This window comes from Sorex araneus, chromosome 3 (genome assembly GCF_027595985.1).
Source record: "Sorex araneus isolate mSorAra2 chromosome 3, mSorAra2.pri, whole genome shotgun sequence".
Classification (NCBI taxonomy): domain Eukaryota; kingdom Metazoa; phylum Chordata; class Mammalia; order Eulipotyphla; family Soricidae; genus Sorex; species Sorex araneus.
Genome location: NC_073304.1, coordinates 130,505,122 through 130,531,603, shown reverse-complemented (window position 1 = coordinate 130,531,603; position 26,482 = coordinate 130,505,122). Strand labels below are relative to the sequence as shown.

Here is a 26,482-nt window from a genome sequence, read left to right as displayed (position 1 = left end):
AAACTCACTTTTAGAGCAGAAATGCTAAAAGGCCCTACTCCTAGAGCTGCCAGTTGCACTCTAAAAGCAGTGCAGTTTTATTTAATTTTATTGCCTGTTTTGAAGAAGCTCAAGACAACCTCCAAAAAAGATCAATTTTCCAACTATCTGAAAGCATATAATTTATATAAGTATGCAGAGAAGCTCAAGTATATTATAAATCTTACAAATAGCGTCTCATCCTCTATTCCAAATTCTTGAGTCACTTTCTCTGGCCTGAAAACCGACATTCCTTCACAGAGGAGACTGATAGTGTAGGAACCACCAAAAATATGCATGCGTGTGTATCTTTAGTGGAGAAAGAAAGATCCTAAGATCCCAAAGAAAATTAATTTGGGGGGTGGAGTGAATGGAAACAGATTAAACAATATCTCATGATTGTTCTGTCATTTAAATACAAAGCGGAGATAAACTTAATTAAAAAAAGTCAGTGACCTTTTGGATTATTCTGTGGGAAAATCCAGGGCACTCTGAAATACACATTTATCTTCCTGTTAGCATTATTTGCCTGAGTCGCAAGTCAAAGCAACTACTCCAGATTAAAAAGACCAGAGATACCTTTAAATTTCTAATCTCCAGATTTAAAATGTCATCAAGAAAATGACACCACTTTCTCCTAGCATCTTAAAAAACTTTTATCAACTCTGGAAGCAGAAACAAATCAGCAAAGACTCTAATTGTGAAGGAAAAACTATAATTCAAGAATGAAACATCATTTCAAACTTCATCCCATTGTCAACAATCCAATTTTAAAATTCCCCCCCCACACACACACACTCAAAAATAAACAACAACAGCAACAAAACCGAGGAAGGAATCACAGGCTAATAAAATATAAAGGGAAAAAGGTCCAACTGATGTAGGCATGTAGATAGGGAAAGGCCCTGTCAATGAAACTCAGGTCAACAAAAATCCTAGAAGGAAAATTCTAGGCTGATCCACTTTGTGGATATAATAAGACCCTGAGCAAGCCCTGAGGAGATTGGACCCCTCCCCATGAAGGAAATTCCTGGAATACTCTTGGACCTCTCCCTTAATCTGATTAACTTTAGTGATTCAGCCCAGAGAAGACTTCAGAACATTCCAGACCAAGACAATCCAAGAAGATACTCTATAAAAGCCATCTTGAACAAAGGAAGGATGCACATATGCTGCCTGAGGCCATGTGCTGCTTGCACCCACATGGCCAAGTACATGTGGTGCCCAAGCACATGTGGTGCCCGAGAACATGTGTTGCCCAAGCACATGTGGTACCCAAGAACATGTGCCGCGCGCATCTCCCCTCTTGAGATGTGTACTTGCATGCTTTCATGTCTAATGCTGGGGTGTGTGTCGGGGCTCGCTCCGCCCTTGGAGAAGCCCGCATTCTCTCTTGAGTGCGTTTCTCTCTCTCTCACTCTCTCTCCGCCTCCACACCTTCAAAAACCCTCCAAATAAAATCTATTTTACTTCACTGCTTGTCTACTCCTGAAATTCCTTTCTGCAAGCAAGACAAGAACCCAGTACCCCTGGGTCCTGGGTGGCAGAGGCGTATCGGGAGAAAGTGACCATCTTCTCCTGCCCACCTCACATGAGCCACCCATGGTGCCCACTGACATCACAATGAGCAAAGGTCTTACTGTTGACAACTTAGATAAATTTGAAAAGATAACTTCGTTGTGAAAAGAGTTGCCTTACCTAATATTCATATGGGAACTGTGAAAGCCAAGCTTTAAAAAGTTGAAGTGAAAATAAACATTGATTCCCCATCCATTCCCCAAGATAGATAATGTAAATGACAAAACAATCAGAACTTCTTTTTCTTTTCTCAGTCCTTAACTGTAGGTCAAATAGTATTAAATTCTCTACCCAGATTAGGTTGAGATCAAATATATAACAATGAGTCCAATATCTGAGACATAACGCATACTCAGTCTCCGTTAACCAACATCTTCATAAACATAACCACACAGCACATAATCACCCTCCCTTTTTTTTTCTTTTGGTGGTGAGTTTTGGAGTGGGAAGTTTTGTGGTGCTGAGATCACTCCTGGCAGTACGTGGGGGACCATATGCAGTGTCCAGGATCAAACCGTGGTATGCCACAAGTAAGCAAGTGCCCTACCTGCTGTGCCATCTCTCTGGTTCAATCAGGTTCAATTATTCTGTACCCCAATTCCCATGGTGATGATTACTGTATTCCACTCATCTACAGCATAGGGGAAAAAGTGATACTGACATGATCATTTTAAAAAATCTTATCTTTCTGGCCAGACAGAGAGTACAGCAGGTCGGGAGCTTGCCTTGCACACAGCTGACCCAGGCTCAATCCCCAGCACCCCATATGGTCCCTGAGCACCACCAGCACAGTTAGGTGTGGCCAAAAACCAAAACAAACCTGAAAAGAAATCTACTTTTTTCTGGGTAGGGATGTAGTATAAAGCACTTGACTTGCATGTGTGAGGTGCTGATTTTGATCCCCAGCACCCCTGCCCCTCCCCACCACACACACACCCCTCGCTAACCTTTCCAACATAAAAACAACTGATGTTGTAGGCAGGTAGATTAGGGAAGCCTCCCATCAGCCGCCTCCCCAGCCCCCCCCCCCCATCGTGGCAATGAAATTCCGGGAAGTAATAAAGCCACTAGTCCTAAGGCTGACCCACCTTGTGGATAAAGACCTTCTCCAGCAGCTGACCCTCCCCCCGAGTAGAGACAGGAACCCTCCCTACAAAAAAGGTCTGAAGGAAATTCCTGGAGGACCCTCAATTGCTTCTTTTAATAGATTGAGCCAGAGGCTCAACCAGTCCAGACCAGGGAAGGCTGGAACCACCCTCCAAGAGAAGATCCAGAAAGAACAAAGGTCAAAAAAGGGAATTTCCTTGCACAGGGACCATGCTAATCTTCTCTGTATCATTCCAATTTTAGTATATGTGCTGCTGAAGCGACCTCATGTCTCTTCATTCTCAGCAATGGAAAACAAATTATCAAATGCTTCCTTTTCAGCAGGTCTGACTTTGGGGGGGGGGCGGGGAACTCCAAACAATAATAGTGAGTTTTTTGTTGAAATACTGAATGCAATCAAAGTAAAGATAAAGTAAAGTGAAATTTATCAGCTACACAGGCGAGGGGGGTAAGGGGGGGAACATATACTGTGATTCTTGGTGTGGAATACGTGCACTGGTGAAGGAATGGGTGTTCAAGCATTGTATAATAGAGACTTAAGCCTGAAAGCTTTATAACTTTCCACATGGTGATTCAATAAAAAAAATTAAAAATAAAAAAAAAGTAATGTGGAGTTAAAAAAAAAAAAGGAATTTCAAAGCAGACCATGGAACACTCCTAACTCACCCTTGGCAACCACCCTAGCAACAGAGTCTTACCTAGCTTGAAAGCCCCAGGTGGAGCACCTTGGGAAACCTTCTAACAGGCACCTGGAGCAAAGGGAGCGTGCACATATGCTGCTCGATCCCATGCGCTGCTTGCGCCCACCCGTCCAAGCACAGGTGGCACTCGAGTACATGTGTTCCCCACATCTCCCCTCTTGAGATGTGTACTTTCATGCCTCCATATCCGATGCGGGGAGTGTGTAGGCTCTTTCCACCTTGGAGAAGCCAGCAATCCCTCTTGAGCACATTCCTTTCTCTCTCACTTTCTCCTTCTGCCTTCCCTTTCCTCAGAACCCTCCAAATACAAGCTGTTTGACTTCACTACTTGTCTAGACCCGAAATTCTTTTCTGCGAGGCAAGACAAGGACCATGTAACCCTGGGGAAGGCCTAGGGCTGAATTTGCTGCAAAAAGCAAATCCTCGCTCCAACCTGAGTCCCTGGCTCCCTGAGGAATCGGGTGGCGGGGTCAACTCCCATGTTGACAAGACCAAGCCGACTGGGGCAGGGGTTGCTTAATGGCCACCTGGTGGAGCTGACCGGACTCTGGTCCATGCCACGCAGGTGCTCATGGCCGACTTTATCAGTCCTAGCCTTCCCAGTGGCCCTGGCATGGCATAGGCAGCGTGGGAGAAAGTGACCATCTCTCCTCTTCACCTCACATGAGTCACTCGTGGGGGCCCACCGACCTCACGAGATGTAAAATATGTCATATATGCCATGGGTCACTAAGGGAAGAAACTGGAGATTACTTTAAGAGGCTTGTTGAAGAAAATGTGTGTGGGGGGGAGGGGGGCACGGGGTGGGGCTGATAAAACTACTCTGTGTCCCAACTAATAAAGTCATGTAAAGTCAAAATACATGAAACTATAACTCAAAGGAGTGAATTTTATCACACATAAGTTTATAACGTTTATTTTCTCATTTTGGGTTCACACCCCACAATGCTCAGAGGCTGCCCCTAGCCTAGTGCTCAGGTGTCATTCTTTGTGGTACTTGAGAACTATGAATGCCAGGGCTCAAACCTGGGTCCCCTGCATGCAAAGCACGCACTCCAGTCCTTTAAGCTCTCTACCCAGCCCTAACATAAAAATGTACTTGAAAAACTAAAATAATCTAATATTGGGGCTGGAGCGATAGCACAGCAGGTAGGGCGTTTGCCTTGCACACGGCCGACCCGGGTTCGACTCCCAGCATCCCATATGGTCCCCTGAGCACCGCCAAGGGTAATTCTTGAGTGCAAAGCCAGGAGTAACCCCTGTGCATTGCCAGGTGTGACCCAAAAGGAAAAAAAAAAAAAACTAAAATAATCTAATATATTCTAACTAGTGAGCAAACCAACACCCATCCCTCCACCAATGCACATTCCCCACCACCAATTGCCTACCCGCCTCATGCCTCCATGGCAGACAATATTCCCCATACTCTCTCTCTACTTTGTGGCATTACGGCTTGCAACACAGACACTGAGAGGTCATCATGTTTGGTCCCTTATCTACTTTCAGCACACATCTCCCATCCCGACTGATTCCTCCAGCCACCATTAGTGACAATATTTTTAATGTCCAAGATACATTTTGATACTTTATTCTATACACACATTCTATTGTAACAACGGCAAATTTATTCAAAGACAAAATGTCAATACTATTATAGAAATGCTGCTTTGCTTTTCTATCACGGAAGCAAAAAATACTTAAGAAATCTACTTGATTCCACACTATGAGTGGTATACTCTATTTGCAGACAAAAATGGCATTTTAGAACTAGACTTGGCTTTATAGATCACTGTTATGGTGCCTAGTTAATCCATTTAATAATCTGAAGAAAATATTATTCTCAATCTCTAAAAAGTACTATCTATGTATCTCTAAGACTTTAATAATTTTTTATTTGTGGGCTCCACCCAGAGATTCTCAGAGATTACTCCTGGCTCTGTACTCAGGAATCCCTGCAGGGATCATATGGGATGCCAGCGTTCAAACCCAGGCAGGCCGTGTGCAGGGAAAATGCCCTACCTGCTAGACTATCTCTCTAGCCCATCAGACTTTAATAATTTAATACAGCTCAGGATGATTAGGCGTGTGATGTACCTACCAAAGGGTACAATTAGAAGTCAGTGTACGGGTTGGAGAGACAGCTCAAGGGCAAGAGCTCACGCACTACAGACAGAAAGCCAGGGTTAGATTGGGATTTAATCATTTCCCCATGGAACCCCCAAACACAGAGTCAGGAGTAGTATACTACTAGGCATAGCTCCAAATAAAAACTGGATTGGGGATGGAGCAATAATACAGCTGGTAAAGTGCTTGTCTTACATGCAGTCAACCCAGGTTTGATCGCTGGCACTCCATATGGCTCCCGAGCACTGCCAGAAGTGATCCCTGAGCAGAGCCAGGAGTAAGCCCTGAGCATAGCCATATGTGGCCGTTAAAAAAAAAAAAAAAGAAACAAAACAGCAAAAATAGATTAAGGGGCTGGAGCAATAGTACAGCGGGTAGGGCGTTTACCTTGCACACGGCCAATCAGGGTTCAATTCCCAACATCCCACATGGTCCCCTGAGCACCACCAAGGGTAATTCCTGACTACATGAGCCAGGAGTAACCCCTGTGCATGCCAGGTGTGACCCAAAAAAGAAAAAGAAAAAATAGATTAAGTAATTAAAATCAATGCATAACATTCTGCATTCTAAAAATCATGACACGTTTCACTGGAAAACATAGTTCATAAAGCGATTATGAACTAATTATTTCTATGGCAAAGATACAATGTCCCAATACAAACAAATTTTCCCATTGTCACTTCCTGGTTGCACACTATGTAGAAGGTTTGCCAACATCTGTCACTGTCATCCCATTGCTCATCGATTTGCTTGAGTGGGCACTAGTAACGTCTCCATTGTGAGACTTGTTGTTACTGTTTTTTGGCATATCGAAAACACCACGGGTAGCTTGCCAGGCTCTGCCGTGCGGGCAAGATACTCTCAGTAGCCTGCTGGGCTTTTCGAGAGGGGTGGAGGAATCGAACCCAGGTCGTCCTCATGTAAGGCAAACGCCCTACCCGCTGTGCTATAAGCACCGGGAAAACAAAACAAACCAACTACACTTCAGCTGGTGAATGTGTCAACAAGTTACAGCACCGCACATAAGGGAATATAGGTGCTCATATTACTTGACAGTAAACAGGAATCATTTATACATTACTATTTGCAGTAATAATGCTGGTTCTTCGCCAGGAGTAATTCCTGAGTGCAGAGCCAGAAGTAACCCCTGAGCATCGCTGGGTGTGACCCAAAAAGCAAAATAATAATAATAATAATAATAATAATAATGCTGGTTCTTTTTTAGGAGTAAAAACAACTGGACACTCCTCTTACCCCACCTCCCAAAACAGTATCTAGTGTAAAATTCCTTTTAGAAATAGCAAAGAAAATGCAAACATATCTAGCTTTGTAAAAGGCAGGTAATTAGAAGTTGCATAGAAGACAGCAGCCAGAGGCAATATGAGAGGGCAAGAAAAAAAATTTCAGTGATGTTTCACTGGTTCACATGGGTAAAGGATATGTAAGTATACACTTTAAATAAATCTGTACAGTTAGCAGTCCTCTGCTCAGTGAAAAAAATACCAGGGTCATCAGAAGGAAAAGGGATGAAGATGGATGGAAAAACTGAATAGATAGGTCCTTTTTGGTGTAAAAATGACACTGGAATTTCCATGAAGAAAGTTGTGATAATTATACACGTATGCAGGTCTGAAGCTTAAGCCCTTACAATTCCATATTGCATTATATAAATCAACAACAAAAAAATCTTAAAATATAAAATACACCTGCAGTTTACTGCACTGTATCTCAAATAAAGTTGCTTTGAAAGAAAAATGACCGTTTATATATATATATATATATATATACATTATATTTATATATACATATATATTCATCTGGCCTAGTAAATTCTGTTTAGACAATCCTCTTCTTCAAGCATTTCATGTACTAAAAAGTCATAGAACTGCAGTACCTTTCCTCTTGGTGATTTGTATGCATAAACAAAACCTTAACAACCTAAAGATTTAGTAACCAAAAAAGGTACAATAGCTAATATTTACGTAGCTGTGACTGGCACTGTTTTAAGCACTTTTCTGTAAAAATTTACCCTGACCCCCACATAAACCCAATTTAACAGGTAACTTATGGACAAGTGTTAAGTGATCTGCTCAAGGTCAGACAACTAGAGGCATTGGGGCTTCCACACAAGGAGTTGGGCCATGCCATTTATTTCCTTACCTGCTATACTGGTACACAGAATATAATATCAGTATGTGAAAATCAAAAGCTATGAATATTGCATTTATAAAATCCCTTTCTGCACATTTACTAATTTCCATTTTGTGATACTCACCAAGCTAAAATAAAATGCTAAAAACAGAACCATCATTCTTTTCCCAATTCTTAGAGGCAGAAAGGACACAAAAGTCCAAACTGCTTAGCAAAGAATAAATGGCAAGTTATTTACCATAAATTAATCCATCATAAAGGATGGATTACTGCAAAGTTGGTTCACACATTCCCAATTCAATTATCTTCAGTGCCTTCAAAGTGCTAGCTTAAGAAAAGCAGAAAAGGAATAAACATACAGTAAGGTTGCAAAGCAAAAAGTTATTTTGTCATTTCTCAAATACATTACTGGTTTAGAGCCTCACTTCCTAAACACTGGGTATGAACTCCAAATAACTTAATTGGGGCAGGGTGGGGGGTGGGGGGTCCTTCAAATATTTGGCAACAGTGAAAGATTTCCAAAAGTTCAATAACCAAAAATTAATTCAAAATCAACTATTGATGAATTCCAGGTGTTTTGGGCAGCCCTCATTCATGTCACATAGCATTTTTTTAAAAAGGTTAAAAATGGTTAAGCTTGTTTTGGTTGTTTTTTTTTTTTTTTTTCAGTTTCCCCAGGTAATGTAATGAGCACCCAAGGCTGAGAACTTTGGAAGATAGATGAAAGCAAAGATTTGGAAACCACGGTCCAAGATTCTCCAAGTCAATAGTTAAACTATTGAACTTAAGCAGGCCTAATTTCTAACTTCTAACAAATTATAAATAGAATCTAGCACTCAAGTTACAAAAGGATGTCAAAACAGAAGCCACATAAGAAAATAATGTACTGATAAATTCTCCAACTTTTTTTAGGGGTGGGCTACACCCTGCAGTGCTCAAGACTTCACCCAACCTGTGTTTTCAGAATTTACGCAACACAGTAGGTGCCGGTGATCTAACTGGGGGGCTCAAAGTGTGCAAGACAAGCGCCTTACTCCATGTACTATCTCTCCAGGCCCTTGTTCAACTGTTTAGAATGCAAAATCAGAATCCTGATGTCATCCATGTTCTTGGTCTAGAAGCAAAGAAAAAGTGCCCTATCCATCACATTCAAAACACAGGATGACAATTTGTGAATCTGTTTATGAAACAAAGGTAGAAAAGAGACTGGCTTTATCTCCAATCCATGCCTTGCTTCAGCACTCCATGAATTCTAAAGTGCATTTCTTGGAGAAGATTATGATTAGGTGGCTTGGGATGAAGTCTCAAACTCCCAGCTGTTGCCGACGCCGCTAGTCCCTACACCGCAATTAAAGCAGCAAGACCCTGACTCCCTGGAATACTGGTTTTAAGATTAGAACATTGGACAACCAATACGGTCATGTCTACGATCTAAGAATAAAATATTCCAAATAATCTGCTAATTTACTAACCCAGGAAAAAAGGGAAATGGGCAAGACAAGAGGAAGGAGCAAGCAAAATAGTTGTTTGCGTAGTCAGGTTGGGCTAAAAAACATAGGCTACTATTAAAAACTTTGCGGCTGACAAAGTGGTAAAAAGACAGAAAGATGTTTTTGTTTCCTGCTAAATCTTTGTGGCCTCGTATATACTAGATACTCAATAAAAACACTTAATACATGAATAAATGAGATGCATTTACAAAGACCACCAAAATGTTTGGGAAGGGGACTTCATTTGCGTAGATGAACGTAGACACCGATAGTTTGTTACAAACACCTTAGCACACCTATTATACTGCATTTTTCTTTTTTTGTTATAAAAGAGGCACCCTGCATCCTTATGCTTCTTTAATTCTGAACACAGTGGAGAAAAGTAGCACAGGAGAAAAGGTTCAAAAATCAAAGAAAAATAATAAGGGGAGAGCATATGGGCGGTAGGGTTCAGTTGAGGTTAAGAACATCTTAGGTTGTCGGGAACTCCAGGTTCTTACCTATGATGGTGGCAGAGTTTGGGCTCGGATTTTTATTTGTTTTTGTTACTGTCCAGGATGGTCACGGAGGTGTAGTACGTGGCTGTGGAAACTCAAAACTATACAGTTGGCTCTCCAGCCAACCTTCAGAGATTTGGGGGGATCCTGGCTTCTGGTTGACTTTCCCCTTGCCAAGGTTTCCCCGCGCGATGTCAATTACTGCAGCCTCCCGAACGTTAAAACATTCGGGGCAGCTTCGCCCGCCGCCGGCTTGAAGCCACGCCAGGAGTTACGATGGCCGCAGAACACTTAGGCAAGAAGCCTGAATCTGCCCAAAAGAAATATGGCCTCTGTCTAAGTACCGCGTCTTTCAAGCCCACCCCGAACAAAAATGGCGGCGAAGACGGGCTCATTGGAGGCGGGAGCGAATTGAATATGATTGGCAGGGAGCAAATCACGGTGTTTCACGCTACTGTGGCTTTCAAAAGAAAAACAGAACATGTCTGCGTACTTCTCTACAACGAAAAATGATGGTGCAAGCCTAAAGCGTTTCCGATGAGGAAAACTATCGCAAAGACATTAATAAGCGATCTTTCACAACGCCCGAAGAACTTTCAAATAAACCGTATTTAAATGTAACTTCCCCCATAAATCTAGCACAAAGTGAAAGTTGAGTCCCTCCAACTGGGACGCTAGTGTAGAAACTTAAGAAGATTTAAGACCTTGGACCACCCTGAAGGGCCATGAAGTCCAAGGGACGGAGGAATTGAGAGGACCCCCCTACCGCCGCCCCTTTGCCACTGCGCATGCCCCCTTTCCGGCTCCGAATGGGCGGGGGGGGGTAAAGTCTCGAGGACGCTGAACTTTTCCAGGTTTTCAGGCAACAGGAAAAGTAGGCGGGGAATTGGTGCTATGCATTCAGACTAGGGCGCTTCTCGATTGGCTGATCCTTAGGCCCCGCCCAGTTGAGGATTTCGCGTCCCCTCGAGAACAGCGGCTCAGGCGAGCGCTCAGGCCTCTCTAAGAATCCCATTGGCTCTGCTACCCGACTGGCCGAGAGCAACGCGGATAAGCTCCGCCCCCTCCCTCTCCCCGCGGCGGCCGGAAAACCCGGACGGGCGTTCGGCGAGAACCGCGCATGCTCCCTCTCCTCGCGCTCGGCGCGGTCGTCAGATCCCCGGCGGCTCCCGCGTCACCTTAGCCTGCGGGGCCGGCTCCTGGCGGCGCCACGCGAGCCGCAGCGGCTGCCGGGCAGGTGAGCGTGCCGGGCGGGCGGGGAAGCGGCCGGTTCTCCCGCCGGCCCTGAGAGGTCACTGGCGTCCTCCTGAAGGATGTCTGGGGGCGGGGACGGGCAGGGGCCGGCTCCTTGGAAGGGTCAGCCCGACCTTTTTCACCTGGTGTTCTTTCCTCTGCGGGGCCAGGGACCCGGCTCGGGCTTCCCAGACCGCGAGGCTGGCGCCGCGCCGCGGAGCCGCTTTTCGTGACCTAGTTGGAGGTAAGCGGGGCCCCTGGCTCGCAGCATGGAGCCTGGGGGGTCGCGGGATGGGGGTTCTGCACCGCCGAGCGCCGCTTCCCGGCAGGCCGACGCAGAGGAATATCGGAAGGCAGCACTGGCGGAAGGGGTCCGCCTGACAGGACGTCTCGCCGCCCCCTCCCGGGCCCCGCTAGGCAGGCGCTGGAAGGTGCCACCTTCTAGCTGGAACTTTCGACCCCGCAGCCACGCCTCCCTTAGAGGTGGGGCACCATGGCATCTGTCTGGGAGCTGCGGTCCCCCCCACATGACCTCGGCGTGCCGGGACCCTTTGGGGAGTCAGGATCTCTTTTGTTTTGTTTGGCTTTTAGGGGTCACACCCGGTGATGCACGGGGGTCATTCCTGATTCTGCACTCAGGAATTAACTCCTGCGTTACTCCTGGTGGTGCTCAGGGGACCATATGGGGTGCTGGGAATTGAACCCGGGTCAGCCGCGTGCAAGGCAAACGCCCTACCCGCTGTGCTATCGCCCCAGCCCCAAGTTAGGATCCTTTTGAGAAAGAGATCCCCGTGGGTTGGTTTCTCTCCCCAGTGGGGGACCAGACCCAAATTCTGTGGCTGCTAGACACAGGGCTGGCATTTTCATCTTCAATCGCGGATTAACATGGTCAGTGGGTCTCTGCGTATTTGTGACACGGCCCAGTTTGCAGAGTGAGCAGTGACCATTATGGACCTGCTCCCTGACCACGTGTTGCTTTAGGTTCGGCTGATAGAAGCACGATGCACGTGATCAAACAGCTGGCTGGCTGTTTCCAGATTGACCTAGGATGGTACCCAAGGGAAGTGAACTTTATGCCCTGACTTTTTTTTTTCCCCAGTAGACCGTTGTAATATGTGGAAAGTACTTAATTCATACAGGTTATCTTCATCAGTGAAGGCATGTTATCTTTAATACAAATCCTAAGTGAAAACAAACAACTGTTTGTCCCAGCAATGGACTGTTATCACCTACTGTTTCCACTAATGTTTGGTTATAACTTTTAAAAACTGGGAAGTACTGTAAAGTCTGATCCAGATAATGGATTTAGGGCTTATCTAAGAGATAATGGCGAGACAAACAGGTGCTTGTTACCACTTACGATTTGTATTTTATTTATATTATTCTTTCTTTTGAGGGAGGGTCACACCCTTCATTGCTCAGGGCTTATTTTTGGCTCTGCACTCAGGGATCCTTCCTGACAGCTTTCAGGGAAGCACACCTCAGTGAGCCTCCTGCAAGGCAAGCACTATCTGAGGTACTATCTCTCCACCCCCACCCCCATTGTGGATTTTACTGGAAGAGAAAGGAAGTAGGATAGAACAGACTGAGCTGCAGTAAGTCCCAAGGAAACTTTTGTGTGCTAGTTGCACAGAAACTTTGGTGCAAGGTTGACCCCTCAGAGTTGCCAGAGCTGTAGGGATGGTGAGATGCCTCAGTGGGTGCATGCATGCTTTGCATGCCGAAGGCCCTAGGTTTCATCTGCTACATGATACTGTATGATCCCCTGGGGACCACCAGAATGACCCTCACACCCCAGCACAAAACCAGAGTAGCCAAATAAACAGTTCTTAGGGCTTTATACCCCAACCATGACCAGTCACAAGGAAGCGGGCCTGCTTCAAAGCCAAATCAGTCCTGGAAGGAAACAACTCAAAACAGTTTCGTTTCTCCCAGGAGCTTGAGAGAGAGTTCTTGAATTCATCACAGGCGGCAGAGTAGCACAACAGAGCCCAGGATGCACCTTAGTGGCAGACTACCAGGCTCACATTTCTGAGCCAACTGGATTCCCACTGCAGAACGATGGCACATCACAGAATGAACCACTAAAGGTTTTATTTGGAAGGTGAAAGTGAGGTGGACGAGAAAATATTAATAGTGGAGTGGGTGAAAGGGACACAGAGTGGATTAGATGCTCAGGAAAAGGCTTCTGAGAGGCCAGAGCAATAGTACAGCAGATTAGGTGCTTGCCTTGCAGGTGGCTGATGGAGTTCAACTCCAGGCATCTCATATGAGCCCCCAGGGTCCCCCTTTAAATAGGTGATACATGAACCAAGACTGGAAGAACGCATAACCTGTGTAAAATAAAGGGAGTCGCACTATTCACTGCTGGCAGTGCACTGAGAACATAATAGAAAAACAAATCATTACTATCTTACAGTGAATTGAAGTTACTGCCTTGGGGGTGATGGGCCACACCTGTAGGTGCTTAGGGGCCATGCCTGGATGTACTCAGAATATCTCTTTTGTGGGGGGGGAGGGAAGGGAGGGTCACCTGGTGATGCACAGGGGTTATTCCTGGCTCTGCACTCAGAAATTACCCCTGGTGGTGCTCAGGGGACCATATGGGATGCTGGGAATCAAACCCGGGTCAGCCACATGCAAGGCAAACACCCTACCCACTGTGCTATGCTCCAGCCCCAGTACTCAGGATATCTTGAGTGGTAATGCGGTGGCAGGGATAGAACCAGGAACAGCCACATACAAAGCAAGTGCCAGTTTTTTGGTTTGGTTTTTTTTTTTTTTTGGTTTTTTGTTTGTTTGTTTGTTTTCCAAATAGTGACTCCATAATATAGCTAAAAATCCAGTCAGCTTAGTAAAGATTTGTAATCCGTACAGTATTTTCTTAATTTGTACAACATTTAATATTTCATCTGCATTATGCCTTTCTAATCTGAAACATATTCTCTGTGAGGACAGGGACTGTGACTTCATCATTCTGGTACTGCTGTCTGTCCCTCCCACAGCAGTCTTATAGCATCTAATAGATAAGTTCAACATTTGAATAAAATTAATTTCACACTTGAAGTTAGGTCAATCCTAAGTGATGTTAACATCATAAATATAACTATATGTGGGTCAAACTTGACAATGTATCCCAGTTTTAGTTATAACCAAGCATTACTGGACATATTAGGTGATAATATACAATTGCTGGAACAAACAGCATTTTCACTATGTTTTTGTTTTTGTTTTTTGTTTATGTATTTGTTTTCACTATGATTTGTATTAAAAATACATTTTTTTATTGGTGAAAATAATTTGTTTGAATTGGGCACCTTACACTATGGTCTGTTCTAAGCAATAAACACATAAATAGTATCTAGTGACCTTCATAACATAGGCCCTTGATATTGATCCTGAAATCATGCCAAGATCATTGGCTAATCACTAATTTATAGTGGAGGTTAGAATTTAACCGCCATTATTATTTTGTCTTTGCTTATACATGACCATCATTTCTGAGAATGTTCTTCAAGTTTCATCACACATTAGAGCTCATGTTATTCATTTAGCAACTTTTTAACTCTGTTAACTGCTACCAAAGAAATATGAAACTTTGCTAGTTTGCTTAGTCCTTGCATTTCTGATTTCCTTCACAGTTAACTTCTTTGCTCTCACTTTAGGAATTTGACTTTTCCTTATTATAATAAACCCCTGAATCTAAGTACAGATTTTTCTACTCTAGTCAAAATTGCCCTCCAAATCTCAGAACGTTTTTCTTGAAAATATGGCGGTCTATATTCCCATTTAGACTAACTGTATTAGACGGATGAGCAGACCCCCTTTATAAGGGTCATTTCTCTTCGTCTCAAAGCCGAAGTTCCCTCGTGTTCTTGCTGCACTTGTAGATTGACTCCAGTAATGTCTTTCCCTTTTGGAATAATGAAAATAATAAGAGCTTACAACCGCTAAAGCCAGATATTGTCCAGATTATGCTGCCATGTCAGAAGGAAGTTATTCTTTCACAGTGACTCACGCAAGGTCACCCAGACACTTGAGAAGTGGGAAGGTAGGGATTGAAATCCCAGGCCATAAGATTCCACAGCTTCATCACTGGAGTTCTCAGGAAAGTGAGTTGCTGGGTCTTCCCCTCTGTCATTGCAAAACATGCAAAGCACATTCTCTGACTGGAGCTTCTCTACCTCTTGCTGACCGTGAACCACTTCTGACCTTGTTCTTTCCTGAGGTTCCCAGTTCTACCAGTGTGATGCCCCAATCTCATTTAAAATAACCGGTGGGCCATGGGACCCCAGGCTGAAAATGTTGCTCCGGCCCTTTGGAGCTATCTGCGCTTTAACATTCTGTAAATAGGCAGAAGTTACATTTTGGTATCCTTTTTGTGTAATACTAAGATACTTAGATTTCACCTAGTTTGAAATTTTAACTTCGAGGAGGTGAGAAGATAGTAGGGGGCTATAAGGGCCAATCCCAGTCTAATATGCAGCACCACGTGTCCCTTTGGTTTCTCAAGCACCTCCTGGTGTGGCCAAGAGCACAAACAGGCTTCTGAGAAGTACAGAAACAGATTTGTTTCTGTTATTGATTCCATGGTAGTTCTGGAATATGGAGAATTGAGTGGTGGGGTGAAGTTGGAGCAGTAAAGAGGTAAAGCCCAAATTACTACATCCCCATCCTGAGATTTCTGATCCAGTAGATCAAGAGCTACCCAAGAAGTTGCATTTCTGCTAAATTCCTGTGTGGTGCTAATGCTGCTGTTGAGGGGACCGCTCCTTGAGAACCTCTTTTCTGGAGGAAGCATGGTCTTGAGAGGTAATGAGAGTCTGGACTGTGGCTATGAAGCTGGTTGTAAAGAAGAAAATGTGTCAAGTGGCAGGAGGAGAGACTGAGGGTTTGCTTTAATAAGGATTGACAAGGAGGCAGAGTCCATGCTTTCTTTTTCTTTTTTCTTTTTTTTTCTTTCTTTTTTTCTTTTTTTTGGCTTTTTGGGTCACACCCAGCGATACACAGGGGTTACTCCTGGTTTTGCACTCAGGAATTACTCCTGGCGGTGCTCAGGGACTATAAGGGATACTGGGGATTGAACCCAGGTCGGCTGCATGTAAGGCAAATGCCCTACCCGCTGTACTCTCGCTCCAGCCCCCCATGCTTTCTATTTCTGAATTGAATGCCTTGATAAATAATGCTATTTTTTTAGGGCTAGAGAGATACGTTTAGGGTGTTCAAATCACCAGTCCTCTATAAGGTGTGTACTGGCTGTACTATTTCTCCGCCGCCCCCTCTGCGTCCCCAGTACCTTTTTAATGAAATCAAAATAGTTACTCTATTAAAAAACTAGAAGACCAGTTTGGGGAAAAAAGAAAGATTCTTATTCATATGAGATGATTTTATATCATTGTGTGAACAGCTAGAACAAGTGAACAATAGTATTTGCATTCACGGGCGGGTGTAAGCTGAGGGGTTATATGGGAGTCTTTGGTGGCTGTGTCCTTACAGAAGCTTTCATTCCAAAAGAGAACACCTAGGAAACTACTGTGGGGAAAAAATAACCAAGTACAGATCTTCAGGGGGTGAGTTGGTAGGTGGAGACCAAGGAGCCTTAGAGGTGACTGGGAAGAAAGTGCCTAGTTGTTTAGGTTTTAAGAACATCAAACGCATCAGACATGAAATAAGGGGTGAGATTGATGATTTTTACAGGGCAGAGCAGTTTTACCATGGAGAGTGGAAAGAAAGCTGATTAGTTGGGTCTAAAAGTCAAAAGTGCCAATGACCCTAGAAAAAGATACATTTGAAAGGAAGCAGATTCTGCAGCGACTGAAAATGATTAATAAAGCATAGTTGCTTTTAGTGTTCCTCAGTTGAGAAAAATGGCCAGATAGTCTGGATGAGGATGATCTAGTAACCCATAGGGATGGGAGAACTGGAACCCCAAAGTAAAGTGGAAGGTAAGACAGTCAGGAGTCCCGGGTCTCTTGAGATGGGAAGAGAAGGTAAGACATACGCAAAGGTGAGTAGGTTTCTGTACAGGAACTCTGTACACAGCTTTACAAACTGCCCCCACTGGAGCTTTCTGTGTAGGTAGGTGTCTGTTGCCAGGGGGGAGGAGGTTTTGGAGTTCTTTCATATTCTTATCACTGCCTCTGGGCTTTGGAGCATCTCTCTGGAGGTCCAGCCACCTGGACCTTCCTTTCTACCACTTTCTGGGTTTCTAACATTTGTGCTTTTAGGCTGGTTCCCAGTAGTTTCTTTTAATCCACATTGCCTGGTCTCTGCCTGCCTGCCTGCCTGCCTGCCTACAACAATAGAAATTCTTTAGCTCTTCATCTCTTTCAGAGTTGACCTCTGCACAGAAAGTCACTACTGTAGCTAGAAGAGCCCAGCAACTGGCTTTATACTCTGTAATCTCATCTGAATGGGGATAAGTCCATTCTCACCCTATCCCCTACACCCTCACCAGCTTCAGTGTCAAATGGGAGCCACTTATAAAAATACTAAATGCTGGGGCAGGAGCAATAGAGCAGGGATAGGGCACTTGCCTTGCTTGCAGGCTGTCGACCTGGGTTCAGTCCCCAGAACCCTATAAGGTCCCCTGCCCCATCAGGAGTGAGCTCAGAGCCTTAGGTAAACCTTGAACACCTGGGCATGGTCTCAAAATAAACAGTAACAAAAATCCAAAAACAGTTGAAGGATGGGGAAATTTTCTGGGAACTTTATCAACTTAAAACCTTTAAGTACCCCTATAATATTTATAATAAGCCACAACCTGCCTGTGGCCTGTAAAATGAATGTCTCTTCCTCATTAACTGCTAAGGAGTCATTGTTCATTTTATATTGCCAACAATTTGTAATTCTCACGTAAAGTTATTTTCAATGAATTGTTTGTTTATAACACAGTGAATTCACAGTAGTAGGAGTGGGGTAACAGATCATAAAGTATTTCCACATATTTTACTTGTACCCGTAAAGTACTGCTCCCTAGGCTGCATCAGCAGCCAGCAGCTGGGTGCCGATCAAGTTAAAAGGAAAAAGGGAGGTGGTAGGATTTTGTAGATTGGAAACTTCTCATATATGAAGCATTCAGTTCTGCAAAAATGACAGTAATCTTTTGGGTTTTGTGTGTGTGTTTTCATAAGACTGGAAGTTAAGCAAACCTGTAGAAGGTGATGTGATTAGAAAAGAACAGTGGAGGAGAGGAAACTGTTCTTTTTAGCATACCAATCAATAGAATGGGCGTGAAAGTGATATGCCTTCCTTTGTATTTACTTGGTGGGGGTCCTGTCGGGGAACTGTTGGCCACATTCAGCTGTACTCAGGGCTTACTCCTGACCCTGTACTCCAGGGATCATATGGAGTCTCAGTTTTTGAACTTGGGTCAGCTCCTGCATGCAAGGAAAACACTTCTTTTTTTCTTTTTTAATGGCTTTTGGGGTCACAACCGGTGGTGCTCGGGGTTTACTCCTGCCTCTGCATTCAGGTACTGATGGTACTCGTAGGGAACACATAGGATGCCAGGAGATCGAACCCGGGTGAGCCACATGCAAGGCCAACGCCCTACCCGTAGAACTATCACTCAGGCCCTCGCAGGAAACACTTTAACCCCTGGACTCTCTTACCCCCTTAGCCCTTTTTAATGCATATCCCCAAAAATGCCAGGATATTAACTGCTATATTAAGAACTGAGGACAAAAAAAAAAAACTGTTTAAGTATTACTGATTGGAATTCAGAGAGGAAAAATTCACCAAAACTTAAAGTCAACATTGTCATTTTGAAAGAAAGGGCATTTTACAATTCTATTAAGCTGAATATCAGTCATAGAGCTAGGTTAATTAATTGTTTTGCATTGTGTAATATTCTCCTGTGATTAAATCACATTTAGTGGAATTTTTTTGTATTTAGTTACTATTTTTTTAAAGCAGCCCAGGCTACCTTACATTCTATGCAAAAGACCAGCAGATGGCGCCCAGCAAGCCCTGTAAGCCAAATGAGACCCTTTTACAGCAGCTACCGTGCAGATAGGTTGTTATAAGCCTAATGTAATAGGGTCATAATTCATTGGCCTTGATGAAGTGCTGAATAGAGCTGGTAACTAAAGACAGGATATGTTGGGTTTCTAGGAATTTCCCCCCTTTATTTTGCCATCTGATCTATCACCAAGAAAGTGTAACACATCGCATTAAGTCCATCAGAGGCCTTTCTGGTAGAATTGAAAGCGATGCTGATCTTTTGTTTGTTTTGGCAGGGCGGAGGGGGACGCCCCTGGTGTCTTGGGGTCTATGTGGGATGCAGGGGACTGAACATGAGGTCAGTATGCAAGGCCAACAGCATGCTACTCACTGCACCAACACTCCAGCTCCTAGAGATACTAATCTTATGACACACTGGAGGAAGGGAAAGTTGCCTTCTAGATGCATGACTGCCATTGCCTTAACACATTGATGCCAGCTGGCACCACAGGTTGTTCACACTTTAATATGGCAAATTCACATATATTGTAGCACCAGTGCTGGTAGTTCTAAAGAGGATTACTTGTGGTCTGAAATGCAGATCTTGGTGTTTTCTTTCATGATTTTTATATTTGTAGATTTTCAAAAACATTATATGTATGAGGTGAATAGGTGAATATATAGCACATTTCTCACTGTTCTTTGCACTAATTTCTGTTTATTCTAAGCTAACTACTAAGCTAAAGAAAACAACTAAAAGTTTCCCTGCTGATAACATTGGGCCACCAATATGTGTTTGGGTTTTGGTTTGGGGGTTTGGTGTCTTTGGGCCACCTTTTTTTAATTTTTTTTGGGGGGTCATACCCAGTGATGCACAAGGGTTATTCCTGGCTCATGCACTCAGGAATTACTCCTGGCGGTGCTCAGGGAACCATATGGGATGCTGGGAATCGAACCTGTGTCGGCCGCATGCAAGGCAAACTCCCTACCTGCTGTGCTATCACTCCAGCCCCCTTTGAGAGTACTCAGGACCAAACCTTACCTGGAATAGAACCAGAGATCATCATGTGTAAGGCAGTGCAATCCTGTTTGAAAGATAGAGTGTTTGTCCTTTGATTTTGGACAAAATGGCACAAGATCATAGTTAGCTTCTTGTATACCTGATATGAGAATCAAAAGAGAATAGAGGTACTATACTAGAAAATAGTTGACTACAAGAATCTTCATGAGTATATATCAGGAACTCAGGGTTCTTACTATTTATACTTGAGAGTTCTTACTGCCCTCAGTGACTATTGTAAGAGGTGGGTCACTACTACTTGACTTTTGAAAATTTCCTAATAGAACACCAACCAAGATTTTTTTGGAGCATATCTAAGTTGAATGCCGCTATGACATGATGGTAATCTTGTAAAAAAATTATTTAATGTTTTCTCATTTATAGAGTGGGCTTATCAAGTTGCTATGAAAATAAAATGAGATAAAAATACAGTAGTAAAGTGCAGGTAGGGCACTTGCCTTGCACACACCCAACCTTCATTCAATCCCTTGTACCACATATGGTTCCCAGAACATTGCCAGAAGTGATCTGTGTGCAGTCAGGAGTAAGCCCCTGAGTACCAGTAGGTGTGGCCCCAAATCTCTCGATAGATAGATAGATTGATAGATAGATAGATTGATAGATAGATAGATAGATAGATAGATAGATAGATAGATAGATAGATAGATAGATAGATAGATAGACAGACAGATAGATAGATATTGTTGTTGGGATGGATAGGAATCTTGCTGTTGGCTGAGGGTCAAATGTTTTCATTGTGCTGGCTGAGGGTCAGATGCTCTCATTATGGTGTTCACCAAAGGTTGCACATTTGGCTGTAGTGCTTGAGTACTTAGTCGTGGTGCTTTGCAGGTGTCACACATACATTAGATGTGGTACTCACATTAATTGGGTATACCCAAAATCGCACAATTGTGGCACCAGGGATGTCAACCAGTGCTTCATAGATAAAGCTCAAGATCAAATTTGTGGCCTCATGTCTGCACATCAGGCACTATACTGCTGAGGGTCTGTGGACTCCATGGGATTCATAATGAAAGTTAATTGTGATAGTTATTTTAAGTGACTAAAGCTGTATCACTGTCACGGGCACCAGTAACATCTCCATTACTCTCAGCCCTGAGAATTTAGCAACCTCTCCTTGCTCGTCTTTCCCAATGATTAGAGGCTCTTTCAGGGTCAGGGAAATGAGACCTATCGTTACTGTTTTTGGCATATCGAATATGCCAGGGGTAGCTTGCCAGGCTTTGCCATACGGGCAGGATACTCTTGGTAGCTTGCTGGGCTCTCCAAGAGGTATGTGTATATCTTTTATTGTATTTGGGGTACAAATACGCCACGGGGAGCTTGCCAGGCTCTCCCGTGCAGGCAGTAGACTCTTGGTAGCTTGTCAGGTTCTCCAAGAGGGAGAACTAGGCTATTAGATGTTGCACGGCAGCATCATGGCTGTCAACTGTCAAGGCTTTGCTTGGTATGGGAAGGGAAACACAACCCATCCCCTCCGAGAGGCCCCAGTGAAGACAGCCAGGTGCTAAAGATAAAACTTAAAATGTTAATTAAAAAGTGTGGTTAGTCCCTGTGGTGTGAGATGATATCTTATTGTTGTTTTGATCTGCATCTCCCTGATGATTAGTGATGTAGAGATAGAGAAGGGAACACCTAGTAAAGAATGTTGGGAAGACCCACTCGGGTTGAAAGCTGCCTGCCGAAAGTAGACTATAGACCGAACATGATGGCGATTCAGTACCTTTATTACAAACTACAACATCCAACAGGAGAGAGAACAAACAGGGTGGGGTGGTAGGGGTTGGGGTGGGGGGGTGGGAGGGATACTGGGAACATTGGTGGGGGAGAATGGGTACTGGTGGAGGAATGTAAACGAAATGCAAACATGAAAGTTCGTAAGTGTGTAACTGTACCTCACGGTGATTCACTAATAAAAACTAAAAATATATAAATAAATTTTTTTAAAGTGTGGCTTGTAGTGTGTGTGTGTGTGTGTGTGTGTGTGTGTGTGTGTGTGTGTGTGTGTGTGTGTGTGTGTGTGTGTGTGTGTGTACATGATACCAGAACACTGGAGCAAAGGAAAAAGCTGTAAAATACTTTCAGTTACAGAAAAGTCCATGTTTTCCTTCCTAGCTAGTAGTTTAATAGCAAAACCTTTATAGTATATAACTTTGTATCTTCAGAAGAAATGCTCATGATGCTGGGAATAATACATCTACATAGGGATAATTCTTAAGACTTATTTATTACATATATATGTGCAGAACATAAATAGAAGGATTATGTTTTCTGACTCAGAAGAGAAGACAATTTCTGATCAGACATTTTTCTAATGGATTTATACAAAATTTATGAGATTTCTTGATACTGAAACATGAATGCAATTAAAAGTAATTCTTAGTATATTTCTTAAATAATGGAACAGTTTCTAAATTACTTTTATGCTCAGATGGGAACTTAGAAAGTTTAGTCATTGATAGAATCACAAATCTTTATGTAATTCACTAAAATCTAATGAGCATTCCTTAAATAAAAATGTATAATGAGTCTTTATAAATTGTCCAGACTTGATTTCCCAAACCTATAGGTTTCCTGGGTCCCACCAGCAATTTCTAATTCAAAGACATAGGGTAAAAATCTATTTTTACTCTTAACTAAGTTTGTAACTCTAGACAAATTACTACAGTTTTTTCATGCAATCTGGATTGACAGTAACTCCTACGGGGTAGAGTTACTTGATATACAATCTAAAATGCAATGGTTCAGTACATAAAATTTAAAACAGCCTTAATTTCTAAAGCGAAAATTGTTTTTGCTGTAATTGAAACCCATGCATGAAATCTCAGGACCTAAATCTCACTGCCCAATTTAAGAATTACTGTTTGAGGGCAAGAGAGATTGTTTTATGGACTGAGTATTGACACAAGAGGCCCAGGTTTTCTCTTTGCCACCACATGGTCCCCAACAATTATTGCCATTTTATTCTTCTGTTAAAAATATTAGTAAGTGTAATAACTTTACTGGTTTAAAGAAAGTAGATTTTAATTTATATGTAAAGAAAGTGATGTCCATGCATGAATGTTTCCAAAGGTTTGTAAAGCTTTCCAAGCAGGTAATATTGATATTTTTATATTGTTGGTTGACAGCTCAGCACTGCTTCATAAATTTCCTACTCACTAATTGCCAACCTTTTCTTAGGTTCTTTGATGCGGAAGTACTATGAGCTTTCAGAAGTTCTGGAGAGAGTACAAAGTTCTGATTGTTATGGTGCCTTTAATTGGGTTCATACACGTGGGTTGGCACAGAATCAGAAGCAGCCCTGTTTTCCAAGTACCTAGTAAGGACAGCGTTCCTGAAACAGACAGTCTGAGCCTTTCAAGTCCTCCAAAGAGCCACATCCAAGGAAAATAGCAAGCTTTGGGTAAGTTTGATTCTGACTGACAAATTGTGTAGTCTGACAACGGGAAATGTGATCTTTTAGTATAGGATTATGTCAAGAAACCTTGATTTTTGTCACTGTCATCCCATTGCTCATTGATTTGCTCAAGTGGGCACCAATAACGTCTCCATTTGAGACTTGTTGTTACTGTTTTTCACATATCGAATATGCCACGGGTAGGTTGCCAGGCTCTGCTGTGCGGGCAAGATACTCTCAGTAGCTTGCCCGGCTGTCCGAGAGGGGCGGAGGAATCGAACCCAGGCTGGCCATGTGCAAGGCAAACACCCTAGCCTAGGCTATCGTAAGATACCTAATATTTTCACTATAACCTGTAGGCAAACAATTTTTACAGCTGCTTCTAGAAAAGTTTGCTGTGCAGAGATCTTTGATATTTGCTTAGCAGAGTCATTTGGATGAAAAGAAATGGGACACTCAAGTCTGTTTTATTTGTCCTTTCCTTTTTTGTATGCAAGGTTAGGAAAATTGAGTTGTATCCAAAGGAAAATTTGTCTCCTTACCATAAATTCATTCTAAATAATAATAATCTAATTTACTAAGTTTCTTTACTCCTTCTTTTTAAAACAAAACTAATCATATCCTTCTTTGCTTTTGAAAGTCACTGAAATAAAAGAATGCAGTTAACTAATTCATGTTTGTAGTCACTTGTTAATCATTTCAAAATCCTAGAAGTTCAAAGTCCCAAACATTTTGTTATAATACCTTTGGTAAAAGAAGTTGATCTTAACTGCGTTGAGACAATTTGCCATCTTTATCTCACTCGGGATTTAGTTTTCTAGCAAAAATAATGTTTTTGACTATGACTGCTAACACTGTATTATAATTGTATTGATTATAGGTATTATGAACCTGTTTTGTTAAATATTTATGCTTCCTTTGGTTTTTGGATCGTACCCAGCAGTGATTAGGGCTCATATGTGGTTCCATGGCTCAACAAACCAGGTCAAGCTTTTGCAAAGCAAGCGCCTTACCCACTAAGCTGTCTCTCCAATCCAAGTACTATATTATAAGTATAGGTGTTATGCACTACAGTCCTAAAATCCAATTGATTCTGAATTAGGAAAGTCATCTGACCCCAGATAAGAAAACCATTCTGTAATTCTGGAATGTGTATTCGATAATAGAGAGGTGCTCTTGCCACATGCGTTCAGTGGCTATGAGTCACTTCCTGAACCTGGCCTGCCAGCAGACGCATGAAGGAGGGAACAGGGCCACCAAGCTGCTTGGTGATCAGTTGCTGCTTATTCCTATCTCTCTCCCGCCAATTTTTCCATTCTCCCCACACGCGTATTCCAGTCTCACTAAAGGCCCCATTCCAGTTTCATACTGCTCCTGGTTCATATCTCCTACTTTCCCCATGCTAGTCATCATGCTAGTCTTTGACCCAAATACTCACAGACAGTTAGCTCAATCAACATATGTATAAAAGCCCTTCTCTTCCTTCCAAGGAAGCTGCTTCTAAGACAAAGATCTCATCCTGTTAGGAGATCCATTCAAGGGTGGAATTTCACAAGGCTTATTTCTCCTTCCTTAATCCATATACATTTAAAAGGTCATGTTAAATTTAATTCAGAATAATCTTTTTAGTCAATTTGCATGGACACAGTAAGAGATATATTAAGCTTAGAGAGTGGCTCTCCTGGAGAAATCTTTCTCTGTGTGTCTTTGTGTCCATCCGTCCATCCCAGACTACAGTACTGTGCCAGATTAGTCTTTCCTAACCCCAGCAGGATCCTTGTCCAGTCACTTCTCTGTGGGTCATGACAGAATTTGTCCATGACTGCTCTTATTATAAGTTTATGGCCCTTGGCCTGTCACGATTTGATGCCAGGGTAGTTTACAGCTTACTCTGGGTCCATCTAGTCCTTTTGTGAGGGACCTGCTTTGGGGGTGCTAAGAACTAAAGGCAACTGAGGTTTAAGTCTAGTAAAAATATGACATGCCCAGGAGTAAATATTACTTGGAGTCAACTAACTCTTGACTTACAAAAGCATAGCATTAACTGTCTTCCTGTGTCTATACAAAAAAGAGCATTGCTCTAAAGGAAACTGCAAAGGACATGAAGAAAAAAGAAAAGCAGTATTTCACTTACAAATACAAATCCAGAGATCTCTGAAGAATTTGACTTTACAAGTCACAGGTTCTGGTTAGGGGGAATGAGTGACTAACATAGGGGCAGCAGAGCACAAAGGAGAAGTTAAAGGTGAGTCCCGAGAATCTGGAGCACTGTGATGGGTGTTACTCTGTAAACCTTAGCTCCTTGGGGTGGAGGAGAAAGGACAAACCCATATTATCCTACACTGGAGAATTTTCTTTCTGACATATTAGTAATTAAATGCTATCAGTTCTGATAAAATACCTATTAAAGGATCTCCTTACAAAAATAAATGAGAGTAATGTTTTCCTACTTATAGAGGTCTACAGTTAAACTACAATATAATTTATGGCTATATTATCTCAATTAAAGTGTTTTTAAATATTCATAAGCAAAAGGGGTTGGAACTGCTTTGCACGTGACCAAACTGAATTCAGTCCCCAGCACCCCATATAGTTCCCTCAGCCCAACGAGGAGTGATCCTTGAGTGCAGAGCCAGGAGTAAGCCCTGAGGGTGGCCCCCAGAGAAACCAAAAACTTAAAAAAGTAAATATTCACAAGGAGAAGAGTATGTTGATTTTGATTTAGAGTATTAGACAGTTACTTAATATTAAAAAAGCCAGGCAGTATGATAGAAATTTTGTTTTGTTTTGTTATTCGTTTTTGCCCTGCCTTTTTTCTTTTTAGATATTCAAAAGCGTGTGTGTGTGTGTGTGTGTGTGTGTGTGTACGTATGCGTGCATATGTACACATGCACACACATTCTGGTAATGAATATAGAGAAAAATGAGTATATTATCCAAAAATTCATGGTTTCAGAATCACTTGGCAATCTTGGAAGATACAGACAGTTCACAGATCATTTGGGTTTAAATTTTTTTGACCATATTCCATCCATAAATTGAATGTTGACCCTAATGTTATGTCGTAAATCTTTCAGTTTTTTTTCTTTTTTTTTTTCAGTCTATTCTTTAATTCACACAGCTCTGTTAACTAGATGAGCAGTTCTTTATCTGTTTCC

The 26,482-nt window shown here is 42.6% G+C and overlaps 2 protein-coding genes and 1 pseudogene across 3 annotated transcripts in view; 1 reads left to right on the top strand and 2 right to left on the bottom strand.

The window, feature by feature from the left end:
• SLX4IP (SLX4 interacting protein) overlaps positions 1–9,918 on the bottom strand; it is a 218,202-nt gene extending 208,284 nt beyond the window's left edge. Inside the window, 1 exon segment of the mRNA XM_055131157.1 lies at positions 9,670–9,918. The gene's annotated coding sequence lies outside the window, so the exon portion shown is untranslated.
• Positions 2,869–2,966, bottom strand: LOC129403875 (U6 spliceosomal RNA; annotated as a pseudogene).
• An 825-nt stretch (positions 9,919–10,743) lies between the features above and the next one.
• Positions 10,744–23,330, top strand: LOC129403584 (uncharacterized). 2 transcript variants are annotated; one of them, XM_055132688.1, is made up of 3 exons: positions 10,747–10,903; positions 11,070–11,143; positions 23,108–23,330. In XM_055132688.1, the coding sequence occupies exon 3, from the start codon at positions 23,129–23,131 to the stop codon at positions 23,318–23,320; it is 192 nt and encodes a 63-aa protein (XP_054988663.1). In that variant the 5' UTR covers positions 10,747–10,903; positions 11,070–11,143; positions 23,108–23,128; the 3' UTR covers positions 23,321–23,330. The 2 variants fall into 2 exon arrangements, with proteins under 2 accessions (XP_054988662.1, XP_054988663.1); XM_055132687.1 differs by lacking the exon at positions 11,070–11,143 and having other exon boundaries at positions 10,744–10,903.
• Positions 23,331–26,482: the final 3,152 nt, after the last annotated feature.

Bases quoted from the DNA above. Each gene is read 5' to 3' on its own strand.
- LOC129403584 (XM_055132687.1), top strand. From the start codon at position 23,129: ATGAGCTTTCAGAAGTTCTGGAGAGAGTACAAAGTTCTGATTGTTATG.